Here is a 21,606-nt window from a genome sequence, read left to right as displayed (position 1 = left end):
AGCCTCCCTGAGCCAGGGCCACAGAGGCCTGGGAGGAGAAAAAGCAGCTCTTTCTACTTTAGTCCAGCAGGGGCCGCACACCTGTTTGGTGGCCCAGGAGCTCTCCACAGGGGTTCCCTGTGCGCACTGTGCGCCCGGTCCCCCGCGGAGCACAGGGGTGCTGTGGGGGGTGGGGAGGGAGTCACACCCCTCCTCCAGGGCTTCCCGCGGCTCAGCGGGGGCAGGGCTCACCCCTGCTACAATGTGAGGCAGAGGCAGACGGAGGTTGGGGCTGACAGGCTTGTAGACGAGGTTGCACAGAGTGCCTGAGAGGGACTGACGCGGCGAGGAGGCGCCAGGCAGAGGGCGGGGGCCGTGGGGAATGACCGGATGATTGAGTTGGACCCTGGAGAAGAGTCTGGAGGAGGGGGAGCGGCCGGGGTGTTCCGAGTACCGGGAACAAAGGTGCGGGAAAGTGCAAAGTGCGCTCAGCTCAGTGGCCGGAGGAGAGGAGTGGTGGAGTTTGGTGGCCTGTCGACCTTCTGCAGCCCCCGGGGCGGGGCCAGCGAGGTGCTGTGGGGTGGCTGTTGTCTGTCCTCTGCGCCTTTTCCCCTCAGTTTGCATTCTGCTTCTGGTGAGTCCGATGGAGTGGGGCGACCCCGGCCCCTTTCCCCGGGGGCTTTGGTCTTCTGGCTGTCCCCACATGGCTGACTCGGGCCAGGACCTCTTCTTCTAGGTCGTGTGATCAGAACCATTTTCCGCAGAGTTCTGATGCTTGGTGTTTTTCCACACTGTTCTTCACCCGCCTTCTAAAATCCGTGCAGGAAGACGTCAGGGTATAGGATCCCCGGCTGACACCCTTCCCATCCTGCTTCTTCTGTGTGTCGCTGTCCTCTGGTGGGAGCTGGACCAGAGGTCCCCCGGAAAAGAAGGGAGAGGGTACCCAGGAAGGCTGTCGAGCTTCTCTCAGCCCAGCTCAAATCCCTCACGGGGAGTCCCGCCGTTAAGTGTGGTCTCCGAGTCTTAGGCAAAGGGTAAGGTTTGAGGTCTGGGATCCAAACCTAGCCTTGTTGGCTGGGGGACTTGAGTCTCCCGAGACAGTAGCCAGGCTTCCGGCCACATGCGGGGAGGGGGGAGACGGGCTTCACTCTGGGGCAGGAGCAGCCGGAGGGCCTTGCGAGCTCTCCCTGGGTGTGCCGGCCTCTGCAGGGGCCAGAGGGCTTCTGGTGTTCCACGTGGCCTTGTTGGGCAGGATGTCAGCACAGAGAGACTATTTTTTCTTGGTCTTAAGCTTTTATGCAGCTATAGTATCATTGTAACCTCTAACAAAATGAATGATAATTCTTTCATGTTGTCTAATACAAGTCCATATGCGAATTTTCCTTTTGTATCGAAAACTATCTTTTTATAGTTGGGCTCGTTTTGAATGGGGATCCAAACGTGGACCCACCTGTTAACATTCGTTTATGTCTTTTACATTTCTCACTCTAGAACAGCACCGTTTCCCACTCCACCCCACCAGACCCCCTCCCCCACTTACTTTTCATGTCCCTGATTTCCTGAAGAAACAGGTCCCTGGGCCCTGGGAATTTTCCAGGACAATTCTGGCTTTGACCGGTGCTTCCTCATACAATTAATTTGTTCTTCAATATGCTGTATCTTATGGGGTAGACTAGAAATTGGCAGTTTTGAGAAGGGGGACTACCGTGCCTTTTGGACTTCTTGACTTCAGGGAGGCACAGAGTCCTTGCCTGTCTCTGTTTTGACGATGCTCAGTATGACCAGTGAGTCCAGGTGATGCTGTTCTGATCCCTTCGTTGTAACGTTCCCTATACTTCGTGTAATTATTTTAGTATTCATTAGTAACTGCTCCTTGAGTCAGTCATTTTATTAGGAGTTGTGTAAGGATGTTTTTGTAATTTTATTATTTCTTTCTCAGTTGTTAGCTGGAGTTCTGTATAAAGTATCTTTTCCTCTTTGATGAGGGCTATTTGGTTACCTTGAAATATAGTTTATGTTGGAAAATGGGATATATACTTAATTTGTTTCCCTTAGTTAACAGTATTTGCAGTAGTGAGTTGTTGCCCAAACAATCTCAAGTAGTGTGTTAAGATTTTCTGTTTTTTATTTTTTTAATGTTTGTTTATTTTTGAGTGGGGGGGGGAGAGACAGTGTGAGCGGGGGAAGGGCAGAGAGAGAGAGGGAGAGAGGTTGGGGGAGACACAGAACGTGAAGCAGGCTCCGGGCTCTGAGCTGTCAGCACAGAACCCGACACGGGGCTCAAGCTCACAAACCGTGAGATGATGACTTGAGCTGAAGTCAGATGCTCAGCCTACTGAGCCACCCAGGCGCCCCACGATTTTCTGTTATTTTAAAAAATTGTGGTAAAACACACATAGCCTAAAGTTTACCATCTTCACCCTTTTCTAAGTGTGCAGTTCAGTAGCATTAAGTACATTCACACTGTTGTGCAATCAATTTCCAGAACTCTTTTCATCTTGCAAAACTGAAACTCTATACCCTTGAAACAACTCCACCTTCCCCCCTCCCACCTGCCCCTCGCAACCACCCTTCTATTTTCTGTTTCTATGAATTCGACTACTCTGTCCCTCGTACAAATGGAATCACACAGTACTGGTTTTGTCAGTTACCCAACTGACTTACTGCGCTTAGCATGGTGTCCTCAAGGCTTGGCTGTATTGTAGCACGTGACTGCGTTTCCTTCCTTTTTGAGGCTGCCTGGCCCTCCACTGTGTGTTTAGACCACCTCCGTCTCTCCGTTCATCCCCTGACGGCCGCTTGGGCCGCTTCCACCTCTTGGCTTTCGGCAAGAACGCGGCCGTGAACATGACCGTGAACATGGTGCACACACATCTTTCGGGGGTCTTGCTTTCCGTTCTTTTGGGTGTGTACACAGAAGTAGAATGGCTAGGGGGCACCTGGGTGGCTCAGTCAGTTGGACGTCCGACCTCGGCTCAGGTTGTGATCTCACAGCTCATGAGTTCAAGCCCCACATCAGGCTCTGTACTGACAGCTCCAGCCTGGAGCCTGCTTCAGATTCTTTGTCTCCCTCTCTCTGTACCCCTCCCTCACTCATTCTCTGTCTCTCTCTGTCTCTCAAAAATAAACATTAAAAATAAAAATAAAAAAAACCAAGTAGAATGGCTAGACCAGGGGCAAACCCTCTTTCAGAATTTTTACGGATCCCCGCCCCCTCCCCGCCCAATGCCATTTTCCATGGCGGCTGCATCATTTCCCGTTCCTGCCAGCAGAGCACGAGGGTTCCAGTTTCTCCACATCCTCACCAACACCTTTTTCTGTTTTGTTTGTGCGTCTGTTTGCCTTTGACGGGAGGCATCCTAGTGGGTGTGAGGTGGCCTCCCCTGCCGTTGTCATGGAAGCAGTGGTTTTCACATGTTTGGTATGTTGGGGTCAGTCACTTTTCCACGTCTTTGGTTGTGGGGCCCCGTCAGGCTGGTTCCTGCACCCTCTGGACGTGAACTCGTAAAGCCTGAGAAGCTTCCTTACTTTCAGCCCCCAAAAGATGTACTGGGCACGTTTCTTGTGCTAAACTAGGAGTCGGCCATCCTTCTGAGGAACCAGGGTTCTTGAAGTGAGGAATGGTGCTTAGGAGTCCCCTTCTGGACGCCAGAGGTGCTCGCTGGGTACATCTGCTACTAGGCTTTTGCTGTGGCCTGAGCTAAGAAGTGTATGTTTTTTTTATTGTACGGTTGTTAGTATGTATGTATTTTTAAAGTTTTATTTCTTTAAGTAGTCTCTACACTCCACGTGGGACTTGAAGTCATGACCCCGAGATTGAGTCGTGTGCTCTACCGACTGAACTGGCCAGGTGCCCCAAATTAGAGTTTTTACGTAACTGATTTTATACGGAAAATCTTGGTTCCTCTGATTTTCCTACTACACACACATACACATAAATTTCAAAATATCAATACCAATATTATTTCTAATGTTAGAACAACTGAATAAAATTGAAGATGTGTTTCCAGTTCTTTTTGCTCTTAGATCACATTAAGATGTATAAGTCAATATGCTGTGTTTAAAATTTTTTGGACATTTGTTTTTTGGGGGGGGAGGGGCAGAGAGAGCAGGAGACACAGAATCTGAAGCGGGCTCCAGGCTCCGAGCTATCAGTGCAGAGCCTGACACGGGGCTCAAACTCACGAACTGTGAGATCACGGCCTGAGCTGAAGTTGGATGCTTACCCCACTGAGCCACCCAAGCGCCCCAATGCTGTGTTTTAAAGGTCACACTGGGAACAGTTATTTTTTTCTATGTGGTTATGTCACCAGCTTGATACATTGTTAGATTATTTAGTTTCTGATTTTCAATTTTTAGGGAATGCTTTTGTTTACTTAGTTTAATTTTTTATTATTTTAAAACTATGTAAAACATTTTTGTGATTCCAAACTTAAAAACTGTATGACAGAGTCCACCCTGAAGTCTTGCTTCTGTCTTTGTCCCTTTCACTCTGTTCCCTCCTGCCCCATATGTAACCATTTCTGTTCACTTTTGGTTTATCTCTCCATGGCTCTGTTTTACAAATACGTATCAGTATGTCTGTGCGTGTGCATGTGCGTGCGTGTGTGTGTGTGTGTGTGTGTGTGAGAGGTCATCTTCCTCCGTCTCTTACACAGAAGGGTGCAGCTTACTTATTTACTGTTCTATATCTAAAGTAATACTTAAAAAAATTTTTAAAGCCTTTTTATTATGGAATGTCCCAAACACATATAAAAGTGGACAGAATGGCATAATGAACCCTGTATTAACAATTATCAACTCCTGGTCCATCTTGTTTTATGTATTTTCTAACCACCCCCCCACCCCGGATTATTTTTAAACAAATCCCAGCATCACCATATCTATAATAGTTCAGTATGTATCTATAAAATATGAGGTTCCTCCCCCCAAACCATAGACATGATATCATCACATCTCAAAATTAATCATAATGATAATTTCTTCTTATTATCAGACTTTAATATTAAATGTCAAACTTCCCAATATTATCACCGAGTTAGTGTTCAAGTATCTCTGATTGTCTCATTTCTTTTACAGTTGGCTTGCTTGAATCAGGATCTAAATAAGTGCTCTACATTGCGATTTGAAAATTTCTCTTAAACTTCTTTTAATCTGTAACTTCCCTTTCTCTCTCTGTTTTTCCCTTGAAATCTATTTGTTGAAAAAACTGGGTGGTATGTCCTGTCGAGGCTCCACATTCTGGATTTTGCTTTTCCTGTCTTCCCCAACGACCTGGCCCTCTGAACAGCTCTGGGCCCAGGTCAGTGGCCGCCGCAGCGAGGAGCGAGTGCTGCACTTTCCTTCTGACCCAGAAGGGCCCCTGCCTCGGGTGCCAGCTCAGTCTGCTGCTTCCCCCGGGCTGTGCCCACTAGAGGGGCTGTGCCCACGAGGGCGTCAGGGGGCGGCCGCAGGACTTTTCTCCCCCCAGGTTCTCTCCCGAGTCTGGGAGCGAAGGAGCCGTTGCCCGTCCTGCCCTTTCCTGCAGGTGTGTGTGGTCGGCTGTGGCTCAGGACACCCCTGAGCGGGCAGACCCGGCCGAGGGAGTGGGCGCTGGCGAGGCCACTCGGCCGCCTGGCCCGGGGGCTTCCGAGGGCCAATCAGGTCTGCTCTGGAGGTCCCTGAATGGGCTAGCGGTGTCGCGCAGGAACTGCCTCTGCTGAGCAAGGGCGGAGGCCCTGGCGGTTCTGGGAGCGTAGTGGGGTCTGAGGCTTCGGGAAGCGCCTTTGGCCTCTGGAGGGGAAAAGCTGGTCTTCTGCTCGGCCTGAGGGAAGAAACGCTCGCAGTCCTAGAAGCGGGACTGGTCTGTGGGAATGTAGCGTCAGTCCTGTCTCTGACGAATAAGGTGAGAGGCGGAGCTTGCTTGGGCGACAGGTCGACACCTGTCACGAGGCCCAGGGGCCCCGAGTGTCCTAGGAGGCGGGGAGGGGAGCCCGGCGGGAGGAGGGGGCTGTTCTGGCCCACGCTGCAGGGGGGCCAGGCCGCGGTGCTTGGGGAGCCGTGAGCCTGCGGCACCTGCGTGAACGGCTTTCTTGGTGTTTCCTCTTAGACTTGCCAGGTGTGCCAGATGCTGCTGCCCAACCAGTGCAGCTTCTGCGCCCACCAGCGGATCCACGCCCACAAGTCCCCCTACTGCTGCCCGGAGTGCGGGGCCCTGTGCCGCTCGGCCTACTTCCAGACCCACGTGAAGGAGAACTGCCTGCACTACGCCCGTAAGGTGGGCCACAGGTGGGTGCTGCCCCGCGCTGCTCCCGCTCCCGGGCCACAGCGTGCCCCCGCACGCCCTTCGGCCTTCAGGGGCCTGGGACCCCGCCTCCTCAGACAGTGACGTTGATTGGAGTAGACACAGGCATTTTCACGTGGTAGAGAACAAGAAGACAAAGGGGGACAAGAAGAAAGAGCGAAACTAAACATTAGAGTGCAGCTTTAAAGGAGAACTTTTGGCGAGATTAGTTTGACTCTTATTTATTTTTTAATGTTTATTTATTTTTCGAGGGAGAGGGAGGGAGAGGGAGAGAGACAGAGCAGGAGCCGGGGAGGGGCAGAGAGAGAGGGACACCCAGAACGCGAAGCAGGCTGCAGGCTCCAGGCTCCGAGCCGTCAGCCCAGAGCCCGACGCGGGGCTCGAACTCACGGACCGCGAGGTCATGACCCGAGCGGAAGTCGGACGCCCAACGGACTGAGCCCCCCAGGCGCCCCTCGTTTGCTTTTTAAAAGTATATAAAGTTGATTTGCTGATAAAGCTTCTGTGTTTGGCATATTAAACTTACAGTACCATCATGATAATACATTTCCTAATTGTCGTACTTGAGATGTTCTCAGTTTCCTTTACCAAATCGAACTGCGAGACGCCAAACCCAAAGAGCTCTGGTGTCTTGATGTTGACTAGTCTTTGTCAGTTTGTTAGAAACCAGCAAAACCTGACGATGGAAAAAGTGATCAGTCTCAAAGTAAAACCAAGAAAACTCTATTTTAAACTGAATCTCCCCGCCATGTGTCAAATAAACGTAGGCAAGAAGTCATTTTCAGGAAAAAGATCAAAATGGGGAAGAACACCCCCTCCCAGACTCATCGGTCTGTAACTTCTACATCAGCTCAGTCGGGCCCCCTTTACTGATTTATTGCATTTGAGAGTTTCTACATCTTCTGATGTGTTTACTTAATAACTTTCACATCTGAAAGTTAATTCGGCACCAATTTAGCAAGGTTTTCTTCTCTTTGGTAGTAAAAAAAATATTGATTTAGTTAATTTAGTAACTTTCTTTCTGAGTACTTATTATTGCCTTTACTAGCATGCCAGACACTTAGGACCCAGGGGCTTCTGTCTGATGGGTCACAAAGCTGCCCAGGTGACTATAACTCAGAACGGGAAGTGCCCCAGGAGAGGAGCGGTCAGGACAGCCTCAGAGTGGAGATATTAGGAGGTCTTCAGGCCAAAGAAAAGGGGAGAGTGTCTCCGTGTGTTATCCAGCACAGAGAAGGTTACAGGGACCATGTGCCCTGTAGAGGGCATTTCTGTAGAGGGGGGGGTGGAGATGAACTGGGCGGGGGAGGGGGAGAGAAAAGAGACTAGGGCACTGGAAGGGCCAGGCCCAGGCAAGACCTTGTATTCCTTGGCAGACATTTAGACTTTCTCCAGGGGACAGTGAGGGGCTACAGATAGATTTGTAGCACGGCGGTGGTCCCTGCAGGCCTGTGCTTCAGGAAGATCACTCTGGGGAGCTGACGTGTGTGCTCGAGAGGGGAGAGCCCGGAGGCTGGCTGAGGGGCGAGTGTGATAGTCCAGATGAAGCACCGAGCACTCTGGCTGTGGGGACAGAGAGAAGATGGGTCTGGGAAGGCTTTAGGGAGTAAAGCATTAGAGCTTGATGGGAGCTGGTAGACCAGGCTGAGAGTGGGGAGGGGCGAGTGGCGACTCTCAGGCTTCTGTCTTGGTGGAAGCATGTTGAAATGTGGACTAGTTTCTCGTGCACGTTAGGGAAGTGGAGAAGCTGCTGTGCCGGAGGAGCAGGACAGAGCAGGGGGTCACACAGCCCTCACCACCATGCTGCAGAGGAGCAGTGCTCGGCAGCTCCCAGCCCATTTTTGTTCTTATAAGTAATCTCTGCTCCCAACGTGGGGCTCCAACTCGCGACCCCAAGATCAAGAGTTGTGTGCTCCACACAATGAGCCAGCCAGGCAGGCGCCCCCCGGGCCACATTGTTAAACTTAACACCTGAATGTGTGTTTTTACAGTGTGGTGTAACATTTGAAAACACCTTTCCAACTTTGACTTAAGCGTGTGCTGCTTGCTCCAAGATCAAATCCAGCCCAATAAAAATGCAAGCCATGCTTGGGTTTTTGTCCTTGAATCTTAAATCCAAGGCATTTCTAATAGCATATGGATTCATGGCTTTTTTTTTTTTGTCTCTTAATTCAATGTTTTGTTTTACTTTCTTCTGTAAGACTAAAAGGAAACATAGTGTCTCAAAAGCAATTCAGTTTATCAAGCCTTCTTGTAAGGAACATCAGACACAAATGTAATGCGATTCAGCCAGATGGCTTACTGACGGTTTTGACAGTAAAATCTTCGGTGATCCGTGGTTGAACTCAGAAGATGTGTATGCTAACATAGTATTCGTGGCACTTAAAATCTTCAACTATTCACATATATTTTTTGTATTAGCTTTATTTAGACATAATTCACACACCATACAATTCACCCATTTTAAAGGGTGCAACTCAATGGTTTTTAGTATATTTACAGAGCTGTATAGTCACCACCACAGATTTTAGAACATTTTTATCACCCAAAAAGAAACTCTATATTCATAACCCTTCCATTCCCCCACCCCTAACACTAATTTATTTTCTGCCTCCTATATTTGCTTCTTTGGGACATTTCATAGAGATGGAATCATATAATATGTAATCTTAGCCAAGATTCATGCATATTGTAATATATCAGCATTTCATTCTTTTTTTGTGGCTGAATGGTGTTCCGTTGTATATGCATATACACCACAGTTTGTTCATCCGTTTACCAGTTGATGGGTACTTGGGTTTCCACCTTTTGGCTGTTACGAATAATGCCACTGATGAACATTCACTTGAAAGTTATTGTGTGGACATATGTTTTCAGTTCTTTTGGGTATATACCTAGGACTAGAATACCTGGGTCAACTGCTAACTCTACGTTTAACTTTTTGAGGAGCTGCCAGACTGTTTTAAAAAATGGTTGCACCATTTTTATCTTCCTGCCAGCAGGGTAGGAGATTTTTGGTTTCTCTGCATCCTCACCAGCATGTGTTATGGTCTGACTTCTGATGGCCATCCCTGTGGGTATAAAGTGGTGTCTCGTTATGGTTTTGATTTGCATTTTCCTAATGGCTCGTCGTGTTGAGCATCTTTTCTGTTTGGTATTTGTGTATCTTCTTTGGAGAAATGTCGTTTTTCACATTTTTAAATTGAATTATTAATTGGCTTACTGTTGAGTTATAAGAGTTCTTTGTATACTCTGGGTAAAAGTCCCTTGTCAGATACATGATTTGCAAATATTTTCTCCCATCGTGTGGGTATTATATTTTTTAGTAAATTCTGAAAATGTACCTATGTCCCATTTCATTGGGTTTTACAATATTACTTTGTTTTGTATTATTTTCGCTTTTTCTTGAAGACATTGTCAAAGTCCTGTACATTTTGTATGTGTTTTATGTGTATGTATTTTATGTAAAAGGGGTATATACGTTATATACATATTTTAGAATTATATAAATTATTCTGCTCTTTGTTGAAAATTTGGAGAGCGACCAATGATGTCATAAAGGAGCAAATTTAGATTGTTCTTAATGATATGTCATTTTCTTATTTGTGATTATTAGGACAATTAAGTATTTTACTACTCTTTGTTTTTTCTAAAATTTTACATATTTCGCAACATATGATTCCATAATTATCTATGTTCTCTTAAAAAATTGGTGAAGAGCTGTGTTGTGGGGTCAGATTTGTCTTCTGAGTGCTTTTTCATCAATTTGTAAACCCTACTTATTCAGTCTTTCACTGAAGCTGATGTATGTCCCTTTAAACCTTCATGTTTTTACTTTCATTGAGGTTTCTTTGAAGAATGTCTGTAAGGTAAATAGAATGGATTTTCCCTTGCATTTTTGAAGAGTATAGTCCCCCTGCTGAAGTTTGGTCAAACTGCACAAATATGGTTACTTAAGATTCTTTCCACATGTCAGGTATACTCGGCCACTTTGGATGAATTTGGAAATGTGTGGACTTTTTTCCTCCTTATGATGCCTTATGGTATGGAAGTACTTCTGTGTGCTAGAAGTTGGTCCCTATTTTGTTTAGCAGGAGAGAAAAGAAAATATAATTAAGTAGTTTGCATTAGAAACACCTAATTTAAAGAATGTACAGATTTACTAGTGAGTGCACCTCAGAGATCACTGCCAACAGCTTTCTGGTTCTTTGGGTTGCTTCTCGTAACTGATGAAGCTCGCAAAGGTGGTCCCATCTCCCGCCCACCCCCCTAAACGCACACAAAAGGATTCTGTGATGATTTATGTGGACTGTGAAAATGGGCTCACGTACTGGATTGAGGGGTTATATTTGGGAGCCAAAGAATTTTTAAGTGAAGCCATGTCCTTTTTTTCAGTAAAGCAATAGCCTCTCTTCTAGTGCTTACTGGGATGTCAGGGTTATGGGGTCAGGTAATACTGCAACGAAAGGAGGAAAGAAATTACCTTGAGAGGAGTGGCTAGGAGCAGGGAAGATGTTTGCTCATGGAGGGGAGACCTGGGTGTGTGTCTAGGGACTGGAATGGATGCAGGATGCCATGGAGGTCACATGGTCCCGTGATCCCGAGAAAAGAAAAGGCGGTGTTTATAGAGAGAGGTTCTGAAGTTGAAAGTTTCAGAATGCCTCCATTTCAGAAAAAAAGGCCTAAGACTGTTCACACATTATAAAAGTGATATATTCACCCAACAAAGCTCAGGAAATACAACCTGGGAGAAGAAGTAAAAAGTTATCCACTGTGCCACCCAGGAGACACTGTGACAGTCATGAGCCCCACAGCGCAGAATGGTACCAGCTACATCTGGCTGTGGAGCCCTTGACGTGTGGCCAGCGTGACTGGCCACTGTGTCTTATTTTATTTTATTTAGATCTGCTTGCCGTGTGGCCAGTACAGCGTAGAGCGTTCCCGCCGCCACTGAAGCTCCCCGGACAGGCTCTGGAGGGTTCCGTCCTGGGCTTTGAGGGCTGTGTGTTTGAATGTGCTTGTTGCCGTGCTGAGCGCCGCATTTCTAGCTGCACTTTTTATTAAGTGGCCGTCCCTGCACGTTGGGTACCAGCCTGTGGGAAGGCACAGGCTTCCTGTAGCCTCCTCCCGAAGTTTCCCTTGGACCCCTGCCGTCCTGTCACACTTCAAAGGATGCTGTTTATGTCATTTTGGAACCATTCCTCTCCCTCTCCATTCCCGCCAGCTTCTCTCAGCTGGGCTCAGATGTTTGGTTTACAGAAGCATAGCCTGTGGCCGGTGAGGGGAGGGGCGGGTTTCTCCCCCCTTCTCTACCAGGCATAGCCTTGGGCTTGGGTGTCCTGGGTGACCGCACTGTGACACATGGCAGCAGGCAGGCTCTCAGGACATAGGTGTGGAGGATGGAAGACAGTGCCCAAGGGAGGGGGACACAGAGAGTCCCGGAGATGGCTCTGTCCCTGCTTTCCATCCCTCCCTTACCAGCGCTGCTTCTGGGTCTGACACCCCCGCCCCCTCCTGTCATCCAGGTGCATCCACTGCGGGGTCGTCCACCTGACCTTGGCCTTGCTGAAAAGCCACATCCAGGAGCGACACTGCCAGGTTTTCCACAAATGTGCATTCTGCCCCATGGCCTTCAAGACTGCCAGCAGCACCGCGGACCACAGCGCCTCTCAGCACCCCACCCAGCCCCACAGACCCTCCCAGTGAGTGCAGCTCCAGGGTCAGCAGGCCCGTGGGGTGGAGCCCAGTGGCCTAGGTGCTACGGCGGGGGGAGGTTCCGGGACGGACCAGGGAGCCGGGGCTGGTGGAAGAGGTGCCTGGAGGTCACTGAAGACATCCTGAGGCAGGGGAGTATCCACATCGGCTCAGAGTAGTGTTTCCCCGGAGTGGACCCCGTTTCAGAGAGAGCAGAGTGGGGGTGGAGGTTGTGTCCACAAGAGCCTGGCCACCTCACGCCCCGGGGCTTGTCTCGTCAGGCTCATTTATAAGTGCTCCTGTGAAATGGTCTTCAACAAGAAGAGACACATCCAGCAGCATTTTTATCAGAATGCCAGCAAGACGCAGGTGGGCGTCTTCAAGTGCCCCGAGTGCCCACTGCTGTTCCTGCAGAAGCCGGAGTTGATGCAGCACGTCAAGGTGGGGTGCCCCAGGGAAGGAGGCTGGGGAGGAGGACGCGCGCCTCAGGCCGGGGGGTCTGATTCTGTGCACCTTTCCCCTCGCCCAGTCAGTAATCGCTCTCCCCATCCCCAGAGCACCCACGGTGTTCCCCGAAACGTGGACGAGCTGTCCAGCCTCCAGTCTTCATCGGACACGGCTTCGAGCCGGCCTGGCTCTCGAGTTCCCACCGAGCCCCCGGCCGCCAGCGTGGCCGCTCGGGGCAGCTCCCTGCCCTCCGGCCGCTGGGGCAGGCCCGAGGCCCATCGCAGGACCGAGGCCAGGCCCCGGCTGAGGAACACTGGCTGGACCTGCCAGGAGTGTCAGGAGTGGGTTCCTGATCGGGAGAACTACGTGTCCCACATGAAGAAGAGCCACGGTCGGGTCAGTGTCGGCACGTCGTCACAGTGCAGTGCCAGACTCTCTGGACGTCTGTGGGCTCAGAGCCCCCTTGTGCGGCTGACCCCTTAGGGTTCCTGGTGCTTGGGGCAGGGTGGGTACCACAGACCCCGAGGTCTTTGGGGCACCCCCTTTCTGCCTGCGTCACCCGAGTAGAAAGATATACCCAGAACCGTCTTACGGTTCTGATGCTTTGCATCCCGTCATCTCCCGTAGACGTTGAAGCGGTACCCGTGTCGGCAGTGTGGGCAGTCCTTCCACACCCCCAACAGCCTGCGCAAACACATCCGCAACAACCACGACACCGTGAAGAAAGTCTACACTTGCGGGTGAGTCCCTGGAGGTGGGAGCCGGGAGGCCTGCAATTCAAAAAGTCTGTCCAGGGCTTTTCTCTGCTGTGAGATCAGGGGTCGGAAGCAAGATGATACGAGCGGGTTTCTAATGGGAAAACGCTGTGGCTAAGTCAGAAGGCAGGGCTGGTAGGGAACCAGCTTCTAGAACCTGCTGGCCCCTGAGCCCTCCCCCTTCGTACCTCCCTGACCCTGGGCTGCACTGCCCGCTGCTCTGACGGAGGGCTGGCGGTGTCACTGTGCCCTGTCTGGCCGAGAGGCTTCCGCATCGTGTCTGTGCTTCGGGACGTAGCCTGGCCTCTTCCTTGCTGACCTGGCTTAGGGCCAGCACAGATATTGTGAGACCTGCTGTTGTTGTCTGCCACCTTGGCCGGCTCGTCAGCTGACCTTCTCTGGGAGCCCAGCACCGCCCAGCCAACCCGATGACCACCCAGCCAGCTCTCTGCCTGCTCCAGACTGTCCCCTGGAGCCAGGAGCAGCTTCAGCTCCTGCCAGGGGTGCTCGGAGCCTGTCCTCTTACACAGTCTCTTCGGCTGCAGGTACTGCACAGAGGACAGCCCCAGCTTTCCTCGGCCCTCCCTTCTGGAGAGCCACATCAGCCTTATGCATGGTATCAGAAACCCTGATTTGAGCCAGACGTCCAAAGTCAGACCTCCGGGTGGACATTCCCCTCAGGTGAGTGCGGGGGCCCCTGCCCCTGGAGGCGCCTGCTCAGTGAGCCCCCTGAGCTGCAGGGCCAGCAGGAGGGCTCCGGGGAGCAACCAGCAGCCACAGCTTCCCTCAATGTAGGCCATTCTCTAGTCACGCGTGACCCACCTGGGGGCTGCATGTAGGTAAAGGACAGGGGCAGAGATCTGTGAGACCGCCCATCAGCCTTTTGTTCCCGTGGTTTCCCTGTCACTGGGATGCTTTCCTCAGCTGTGTGTCATGTTGTGTGGACACTGGAGCGCGTTCACACTCACTGTCCTGTTTCTGCCCCACTAGTCCTGGGTCAGGGGGAAGGGCAGGGCTGCCTGTCAGGCGAGGACGGCAGTGAGTGTCTCTCTTACACACACACACACACACACACACACCCACCCACACACACACACAGTCGTTGTGGGAGGGGCTGGGTGCAGACCCCTGCTAGCCTGGGCCCTCGTCCCGTGACCTTGCCCCCATTTTGTGCCCTATTCCCATTATTTCTTCTGAACTTCTAGAACCGCTTGGTTCCCCTCCGCTGTAGGCCCTTCCTGCTCCATGGTGGGGAGGGCTGCTTCTCAGAGGGTCAGGCATGTCGGGGGGAATTTGAGAGCCGCCTGGACTTCCAGGGCGTTCCTTCTCGGCCACTCAGGGAGGGCGTTGGTCGGCAGGCCCTTCCGCACAGAGCAGGTGGGGTGTCAGTTGACATTCTGGCAACATCTGCCTGTGATTAAAACGCACACCCCCCTCCAAATGCACGTGCCCTTGGAGCCATCATTCCGTCCCTAGGGTTTGTCCGCCCTGTAGCTTCGGCCTCGTGCCTGAGGAGGTGTGTGCAAGGATATTCGCTGCGGGGCTGTGTGCAGTGATAATGACGGGACACAACTGAATGTCTGCCAGCGGGGACGCTTCGTCATTGCCAGTGTTAGAGGAAGGAAGCCTCTGTGTATGCCCTCATGCAGATGATGGCCAACGCATGTCATTAAGTAGAAAAAGGGGGAGGAAGAGTGTGCATGTAGTGCTATCATTTTGTAGAAAACAACAGTTTTTTTAAAAAACTTTTTGTAATGTTCATTTGTTTTGAAAGAGAGGGAGAGAGAGAGAGACAGAGAGCACGTGGGGGGGGGGGAGGAGGGGACAGAGAGGGAGAGATCGACGTGGGGCTCCATCTCATGAACCTTGAGATCATGGCCTGAGCAGAAACCAAGAGTTGATGCTTAGCTGACTGAGCCACCCAGGTGCCCCAAAGATGACAGTTTTATCTTTGTGCACACAGAGACTCTCTCTTGGAGGGGCCTCAGAAGCCAGGTGGCAGGGTGTTCTGTGGAGAGCAGAGAACATGCCCCTCCCATGTCTTTGGAATGTGGGGCCGCACACATACGTTACATTAGACAAAGCACCAGCCAACAGAAAAACCTGAAAGAAACCAGATCTAAACCCGGTTCGGGGCCAGGGCGAGCCTGGCCTGGGGGGGGATGTGTGGGGGGGCGCGGGGTGATTCTGCGAGTGCGGGGGCTGCGCCGTTCAGGTGTGCGGCTCAGCTCTGGGGCCCGGGCTGGGCTGGGACCCCACTCACCCTGCCTCCCCCTCCAGGTGAGCCATCTGAAAAGACCGGGCAGCGGAGCTGGGGACGCTCCGGGCACCAGCAATGGCGCGGCCGTCTCTTCCACCAAAAGGCACAAGTCCCTGTTCCAGTGTGCGAAATGTAGCTTTGCCACAGACTCGGGGCTCGAGTTTCAGAGCCACATACCTCAGCACCAGGCGGACAGCTCCACGGCCCAGTGTCTCCTCTGCGGCCTGTGCTACACCTCTGCCAGCTCCCTCAGCCGCCACCTCTACATCGTCCACAAGGTGAGAGACCAGGAGGAGGAGGAGGAGGAGGAGGAGGAGGAGGACGCGGAGGCGGTGGCGGAGGCCGCGGAGCCAGAGGAGGGCTCCGGGGAGGAAGTGTCCATGGAGACCAGGGAGAACGGACTGGAAGAAGGTGCCGGAGAGCCTTTGTTGGGCGACACAGAGGCGAGGTCGCCAGGCCCGGCTCCTGAGGAGGACGGAGCCCAGGACGCTCAGAGTCAACCACAGGCCTCTCAGGACCAGGACAGCCACGCTCCGACCCCTCAGGTGTGACCGGAGGTGTGGCAGCGTGCGTGGCCGGAGGGGTGCCCCGGGCGTCCTCCGTGTGCCATGGGGACGGTGGGAGATACGAGGCTCTGCCCCGGTGTGCCCTGGAGCAGTGCCCACCCTGAGCTATGGGGTCTGGGTGTCCCCCAGCCCCGGGCAGTGTGAGGTCACCCGGGACCCTGACAGCTCTGAATTTGCTTCTGTTATTTATGGCTTTGTGCTGCTTCTTGGTACCCCAGCTCTTGTCTGTGTCCTTCCAACCCCAGGCCGCGTACGTGGCCCGGCCCCAGCGCCGTCGTCTTGGCCTGAAACCCCTGGGCGCTGTGCTCTTCCGGGAGGTCCCCGCCCGCTGCCTGCAGCCAGGGCTCTCCTGGGAGCTCTTGCGGGCTGCAGGCGGGCCGCTCTGCTTCCTGCCAGCAGAGCCGGAGAAGGGGGTGAGGCTGCCGGCGCGGTCCTTCCTGGGGAGCTCCGCCCGGGCTGGCCTGCGGAGGGCCCTCAATCACCCTGCCCTTCCTTCCTGTCTTCTCGGATTCTTTTCCCCCAAAAACGGTCCTGGAGAATTGTCACCCGGGCCCCTCCTGTTTGTGCGGGTGGGAGAAGGTTGTGCAGCACACTGGTGTTTGGACCCCGGGAGGGCAGGCGCCGCGGTCCAGGCAGGCAGGCACCGAGAGGCACACCCCCTTCAGAAGGAGCCGTGCGCCCCTGTTCTGCTGCTGTTCCGCCTTTCCTGACAAGTGGGCTTGGGGGCACACGGACACTGGGATCTTTGTACTCTCGCTCCTGTGCCATTAGAGAGGCCGCCGCTCCGGCCAGGCCGGCCCCTCCTCCTCCTGGCTATACTCATGTTGCTCAGACTATATTTCAAATAAAAACTCTTCTTACCATGCAGGTGGGCTCTTGTATTCCTCTTCAGGTGAGCCTGGCCCTACCCTGCTGCGTGTAAGAGTCTCTCCCACACTTCTGTCACTGTCCCATCTCTAGGGGAGAGCAGTGTCCTGCCGTCCCAGGAAGGTCCTCCCCAGATTCTTGGAGCCGTGGTTAGGAAACCAGCGGCTCGGAACTTGGTCCTCTAGAAACCTTGCAAGGGCATGAGGGGAGGGTCTTTGTACTGGTCAAGCGTCACCTGCAAGGCCTCCCCGGGGTCAGCAGCCTTGGCATTAGGGCCCACTGAAATGTTCCGGGCGCCTCTCTCTTTCCTACAAACCGGTGGCCGTGGGTCGGGGCGGTGGGGGCGGGGGGGATGTTCTGTAGTTATCTTGTGTTCGGGAGGCCTTGCTGTTGCTGCTGCCACAGGGACCTCTCTGGTGTGGAGATTGGGGATCAGATGGGAGGCTGGGCCGTCTTCACTGCTGGCAGAGTCGGGGCCCTGTGGAGGTGACCTCTGAGCTCTGACCCAAGCCGTGGCTGCAGCCCTGCGTGGCCGGGGTGTGGGGCTGGTCCGGCGGCGTCCATTGCAGCAGAGGGAGGTGGGTGCTGGCTGAGTTCTTACAGGTGCTCTTTCAAGGGAGGCACTATCAGTTGTCAGATAAATACGCCTGACCTTTTCACAATCAAAAAAAAGTACGTTTTCTGTCAGATCCCGGTGGAAATGCGAACGGCACGGGGCCCGCCTCCGTTTCAGACCCTGCCGTCCCTGCTTCCCAGGCAGGCAGTGAGGCAAGCTGGGCCCGATCCGGCCACCTGCAGACGCTGAGGCCACCCCACGTGGGCTGTCATCCCTTTCCTGGTTCCGCTGCGGGGCCTGCCCTGCCCCCCATGGCCCATTCGCAGGGACGGATCACAGAGGAGGTCCTGAGAAGGGTTTGACATGGATTGTTGCCTCTCTTCCCCCTCAGAAATAGCGGTGGGTGGAGTGGGGGAGGGGGTAGTGACCTCGCAGCCTCGACGACCACCTGTCCTGACCCACATCCAGCTGTCTTTCCCGGGAGCGGTGTGGGGTGAAAAGACCGAGCTCCTCGCCAGGAAGCCTGGGCCACAGCCTGGGTTCTGCCCCTAATCGGCTCTTAGCAAACCCACCCCCCTTCCAGATAGTCCCGGTGACTCCCCTCCATCTCGTTTCACAGGCTTTTGTGGGATGAGGAGTGTGGGACCTTTTCTAAGTTTGTGAAACAGTATATGAATGTAAGGGATTCTTGCCTTTAGGGCATGGAGGGTGGGGCGCACCCCACCTGCTGTTCAGGCTTGGATGCGGATGGTCAGCGATAACTTGCCCGGGACACGTATCCATCATGTAGCAACAGTGATGGCGATGGCACTTCAGACCCTGCTAGCGCGCCCCGCATCTTGCTAAATACTTTCCGGTGGTTTCCATTTAGTCCTCACGAGGATCTCACAGAAAGAAAACCGAGGCTCCGAGAGGTCAAATAACCCGCTGGGCCGCCTGTAAGTGCTGGTGCCGAGTCAAGCCCGCGGGATCCTCAAGTCCACGGTGTCAATCCCTGTGCCTCCTCAGTGCCCCGGCTGCTTTGGCTGGCCACCAGCTCAGTGGCACTCCGCAGCCACCCACACACCTGCCTTCCTACCTCCCCTGTGGTCGGGTAGCCCACGGAGCGCCAGGTTCTCTTTGCAGTCAGTCTGTGCCAAGTCACCCCAAGGAGAGCCCTGCGCGAAACTTCCGTGCGTGACGCTCTGCAGCCCGGGCAGTGTTTCCCCGACCTTCCATTCACATTGGGGTATATCTTGCATTTGAAGACTGTTTTTCGGGGCGGGGGTGGGGGGGACCATCCCAGAAAACATGGTTCCCTCAGGGTCCAATATCTTCCGATCTTTTCTTTTTTTCAGATGTTTTTAATGGGTGTGCTATCATATCGTTTGTTATCATCAGAAAACGCTTGCTGTAACAAGCACTTATCTGCACATTAGCCGGAGTGAACACTCTGCTGATCAAGTTAAACAGATAAGATCCCCACCCTTGTAGAAACTACAACTTAATACACTCTAAGGCTTGACAAATGACTCGTATTTATTTTCCAACTGCTTTATCTCTGTAAAATGATGTGCTGAATTACTATAATTGGTGTAGAAAGAACTGTTCCCTTAACTTATGTAAACAGTCTGGTTTTGAAAACTTCACAGTTGTGGCTTAGCGAGTTCTCGACACACTCTGCCTTCCCTGAGACAGAGGAACCCCTGCTTGCCCTGTTCACCACTGTATATTCCGCTCTGGGCGCACTTTCTTTAACTCGTTTTTAAATTTTTTGTTGTTGTTTTGAAAAATTAATACATTTACACGGTAAGACATCCAAACAATACAAAAGAGTGAGTATACAATGGAAAGTAAGCTTCCTATCGGAGGTCAGCCTTCAGTTCCCCAGCCCGCCTCCAGAACTAATCACTGTTACCTAGATCCTGTGTACCCTTTCTGAGCAATTCTATGCATTTACAAGTTTATAAATATGTATATTTATATATCTATTTTTAATACAAATGGTAGCATTCTATGCAGTGTTCTGAAGCTTGCTTTTTTTTTTTTTTTCCACTTCCGCAATGGAGATTGTTTCAAATTCATCCATTGGGTCAGTCTAATTCTTTGAAAGCTCCTCACACGGTTCCTTGCAAACCGTAGCGGTCCCAAGAGTGTTCGAGTGAGTGAGTGAGTGAGTGCACGCATGTATGCACGTGGGAATGAAAGAGTCTGATTCAACTGGTCGCTACAAAGTTGTCTCAGGGTCTACTCTGAGCAAGACAGAATGTTCTAGATTCTAGGATGTGCCGTGTCATCACCCCTTCAATTACCCTCCCCCCTTCCCCGGCCATGTTTTCCAAGGGATCCAGGCCATTCTTGACCTTTTCCATGAACAGATGCCACAGCAGCCTTAGGAACCAGGTGCTGGGAACCTTGGGCCCCTCTGGAGGAAGGAGCAAACTAGGAGCCAGGTCCCAAGAATAGGATTTTTTTTTTTTTGAGGTCCCTATTTAAAATGCTTTTATCTTTTCTTTCTTTCTTTTTTTTAAATGCATTTTTCTTATTGGAAAATGACATCACATTGTTAGAGAAAATAAAAAACATGTGTATTTATAATCCCATCTTACTTTTGCATTTGTTTTTATTACTGCCTTATCAGTTTCCAGTTCTTTCCAACCGCTTTTCCAACGGACTCTTGTTCAGCTCATAGCTGAATATGATATGATTATGGTAACAACCGGAAATTGAAAATTTCCATATGACAGACATTATTCTTCCATTCATTCTCTTATGTAGGCTCAAAACTCAAAACACTAGGATTCTTTGGAGGTTCAGAATGGTTGAGTAATTTCCCTAAGGCCACAGAGCTCGTTGCGGGCAATGCTGGGATTCACTCAGGTGCGAGGAGCACCACATTGCCTCTGATTCTGTACCCTACTTTTTTCTACTTAACATTGTATCTGGGCATTTTCCGTGTTTCTACATAGCCCTTAAATCCTCATTTTCAATCATTGTAATCATTTTCAAATCAACATAATTTACTTAACCCGTTTCCTGTTTAACATTTAATAAATCTCCCTCTTCGTCAGTGCAAGGAAGAGTCCCGGGCATACAGACTTTTGCTTCTGCAGAATTATTTCCTCAGGGGGTTACGCCTACTTCCTTGACTGAACCCCCTGGCAATGTGCTAGAATGAAGAAAGCCAGTGACTAGAAACCAGAAGCTCTATAACTAAGTTGTTTGATCTTTCTTGGCCTCAATACTCCCATCTGTCAAATGGGGGGGGGGGGGGTGTGGTGGCTTAAATCTCTGAGGATCCTGAGCTGGGCTAGATTTTACCTTCTTGTTCCTTATAGGTTTATATCAAAGAGAGGAGACCTCCCTAAAGGCAAGAACTCTTAACTGCATTTCCTCTCCTTTTCAATTGTTTTATTTATTTATTGACTTTTGGTCCTTAGTCACACACAAAAAATGGAAATGATCCCTCTCCACCCCCTCCCCTCAAAGGCAGTATCACTTGTTTGCATTTGTTTCTATTATCATTTCCATCAGATTTATGCTTTTTCAGACAGAGTCTGGCTCTTCTCTAAGTATCTTTCTTTGGGCTTTTGTCAGGCCTTTCCAAGTTTGAACCATTCACGTGATAATTCAGAAGCATCTTCAGATCCCTCTGTTCCCTAGGTGTCTTTTCATTAGGGACCTAGGTGCAGATGAGTTCTTGAGCTAGTTCATTGTATAGTGCGTTGGCCTTTGAAAATGCTCTTATTTTTATATTTATTATTGCAAATTGAAATTGAGTTTTTAGTGCATGAATACTAAAAAAGTCAACATCTATATGACTGATTGTATGGAGAATGGGGCAAAGGGATGATAAAGCCATTTAGGTTAGTTCTGATTGGGAAAAGCCCCCATCCTGGCATGTGCTCACATGACAGAGGTCCGGCAGCACCATCGTTTCATAGGTGGGCGTGGTATTTGTGTGTGTATACATATATACACACACACGTGTGTATACGTACGTATACACACGTGTGTGTATATGTACGTGTATACACGTGTATATATACACATGTGCGCGCGCGTGTATATGTATACGTGTGTGCATGCATGTGTGTATATACACGTGTGTATATATGTATTCATATACACGTGTGTATATATGTATTCATACGCACGCGTGTGTATATGTACATATACACATGTGTATGCGTGTGTATATATACGTGTGTGTATATATG

General features: G+C 51.1%; 1 protein-coding gene across 7 annotated transcripts in view; it reads left to right on the top strand.

The window, feature by feature from the left end:
- Window positions 1-21,606, top strand: part of ZNF592 (zinc finger protein 592) — a 58,549-nt gene that overhangs the window by 30,827 nt on the left and 6,116 nt on the right. For 5 of the 7 annotated variants that reach the window (XM_053223506.1, XM_053223505.1, XM_053223504.1 and 2 more), the window contains 7 exons: window positions 6,068-6,246; window positions 11,788-11,964; window positions 12,238-12,397; window positions 12,512-12,799; window positions 13,031-13,143; window positions 13,704-13,839; window positions 15,439-19,403. In XM_053223506.1, the coding sequence (XP_053079481.1) occupies window positions 6,068-6,246; window positions 11,788-11,964; window positions 12,238-12,397; window positions 12,512-12,799; window positions 13,031-13,143; window positions 13,704-13,839; window positions 15,439-15,969 (1,584 nt within the window). In that variant the 3' untranslated portion in view covers window positions 15,970-19,403. Of the gene's footprint in view, window positions 1-6,067; window positions 6,247-11,787; window positions 11,965-12,237; window positions 12,398-12,511; window positions 12,800-13,030; window positions 13,144-13,703; window positions 13,840-15,438; window positions 19,404-21,606 lie in introns of those variants that run through there. The other 2 variants (XM_053223508.1, XM_053223507.1) reach the window with 2 other exon arrangements.

The sequence above is a fragment of the Acinonyx jubatus genome, chromosome B3, assembly GCF_027475565.1.
Source record: "Acinonyx jubatus isolate Ajub_Pintada_27869175 chromosome B3, VMU_Ajub_asm_v1.0, whole genome shotgun sequence".
Lineage (NCBI taxonomy): Eukaryota > Metazoa > Chordata > Mammalia > Carnivora > Felidae > Acinonyx > Acinonyx jubatus.
Note: the sequence above shows the minus strand (reverse complement) of the source record. Positions and strands in the feature narration are given on the sequence as shown.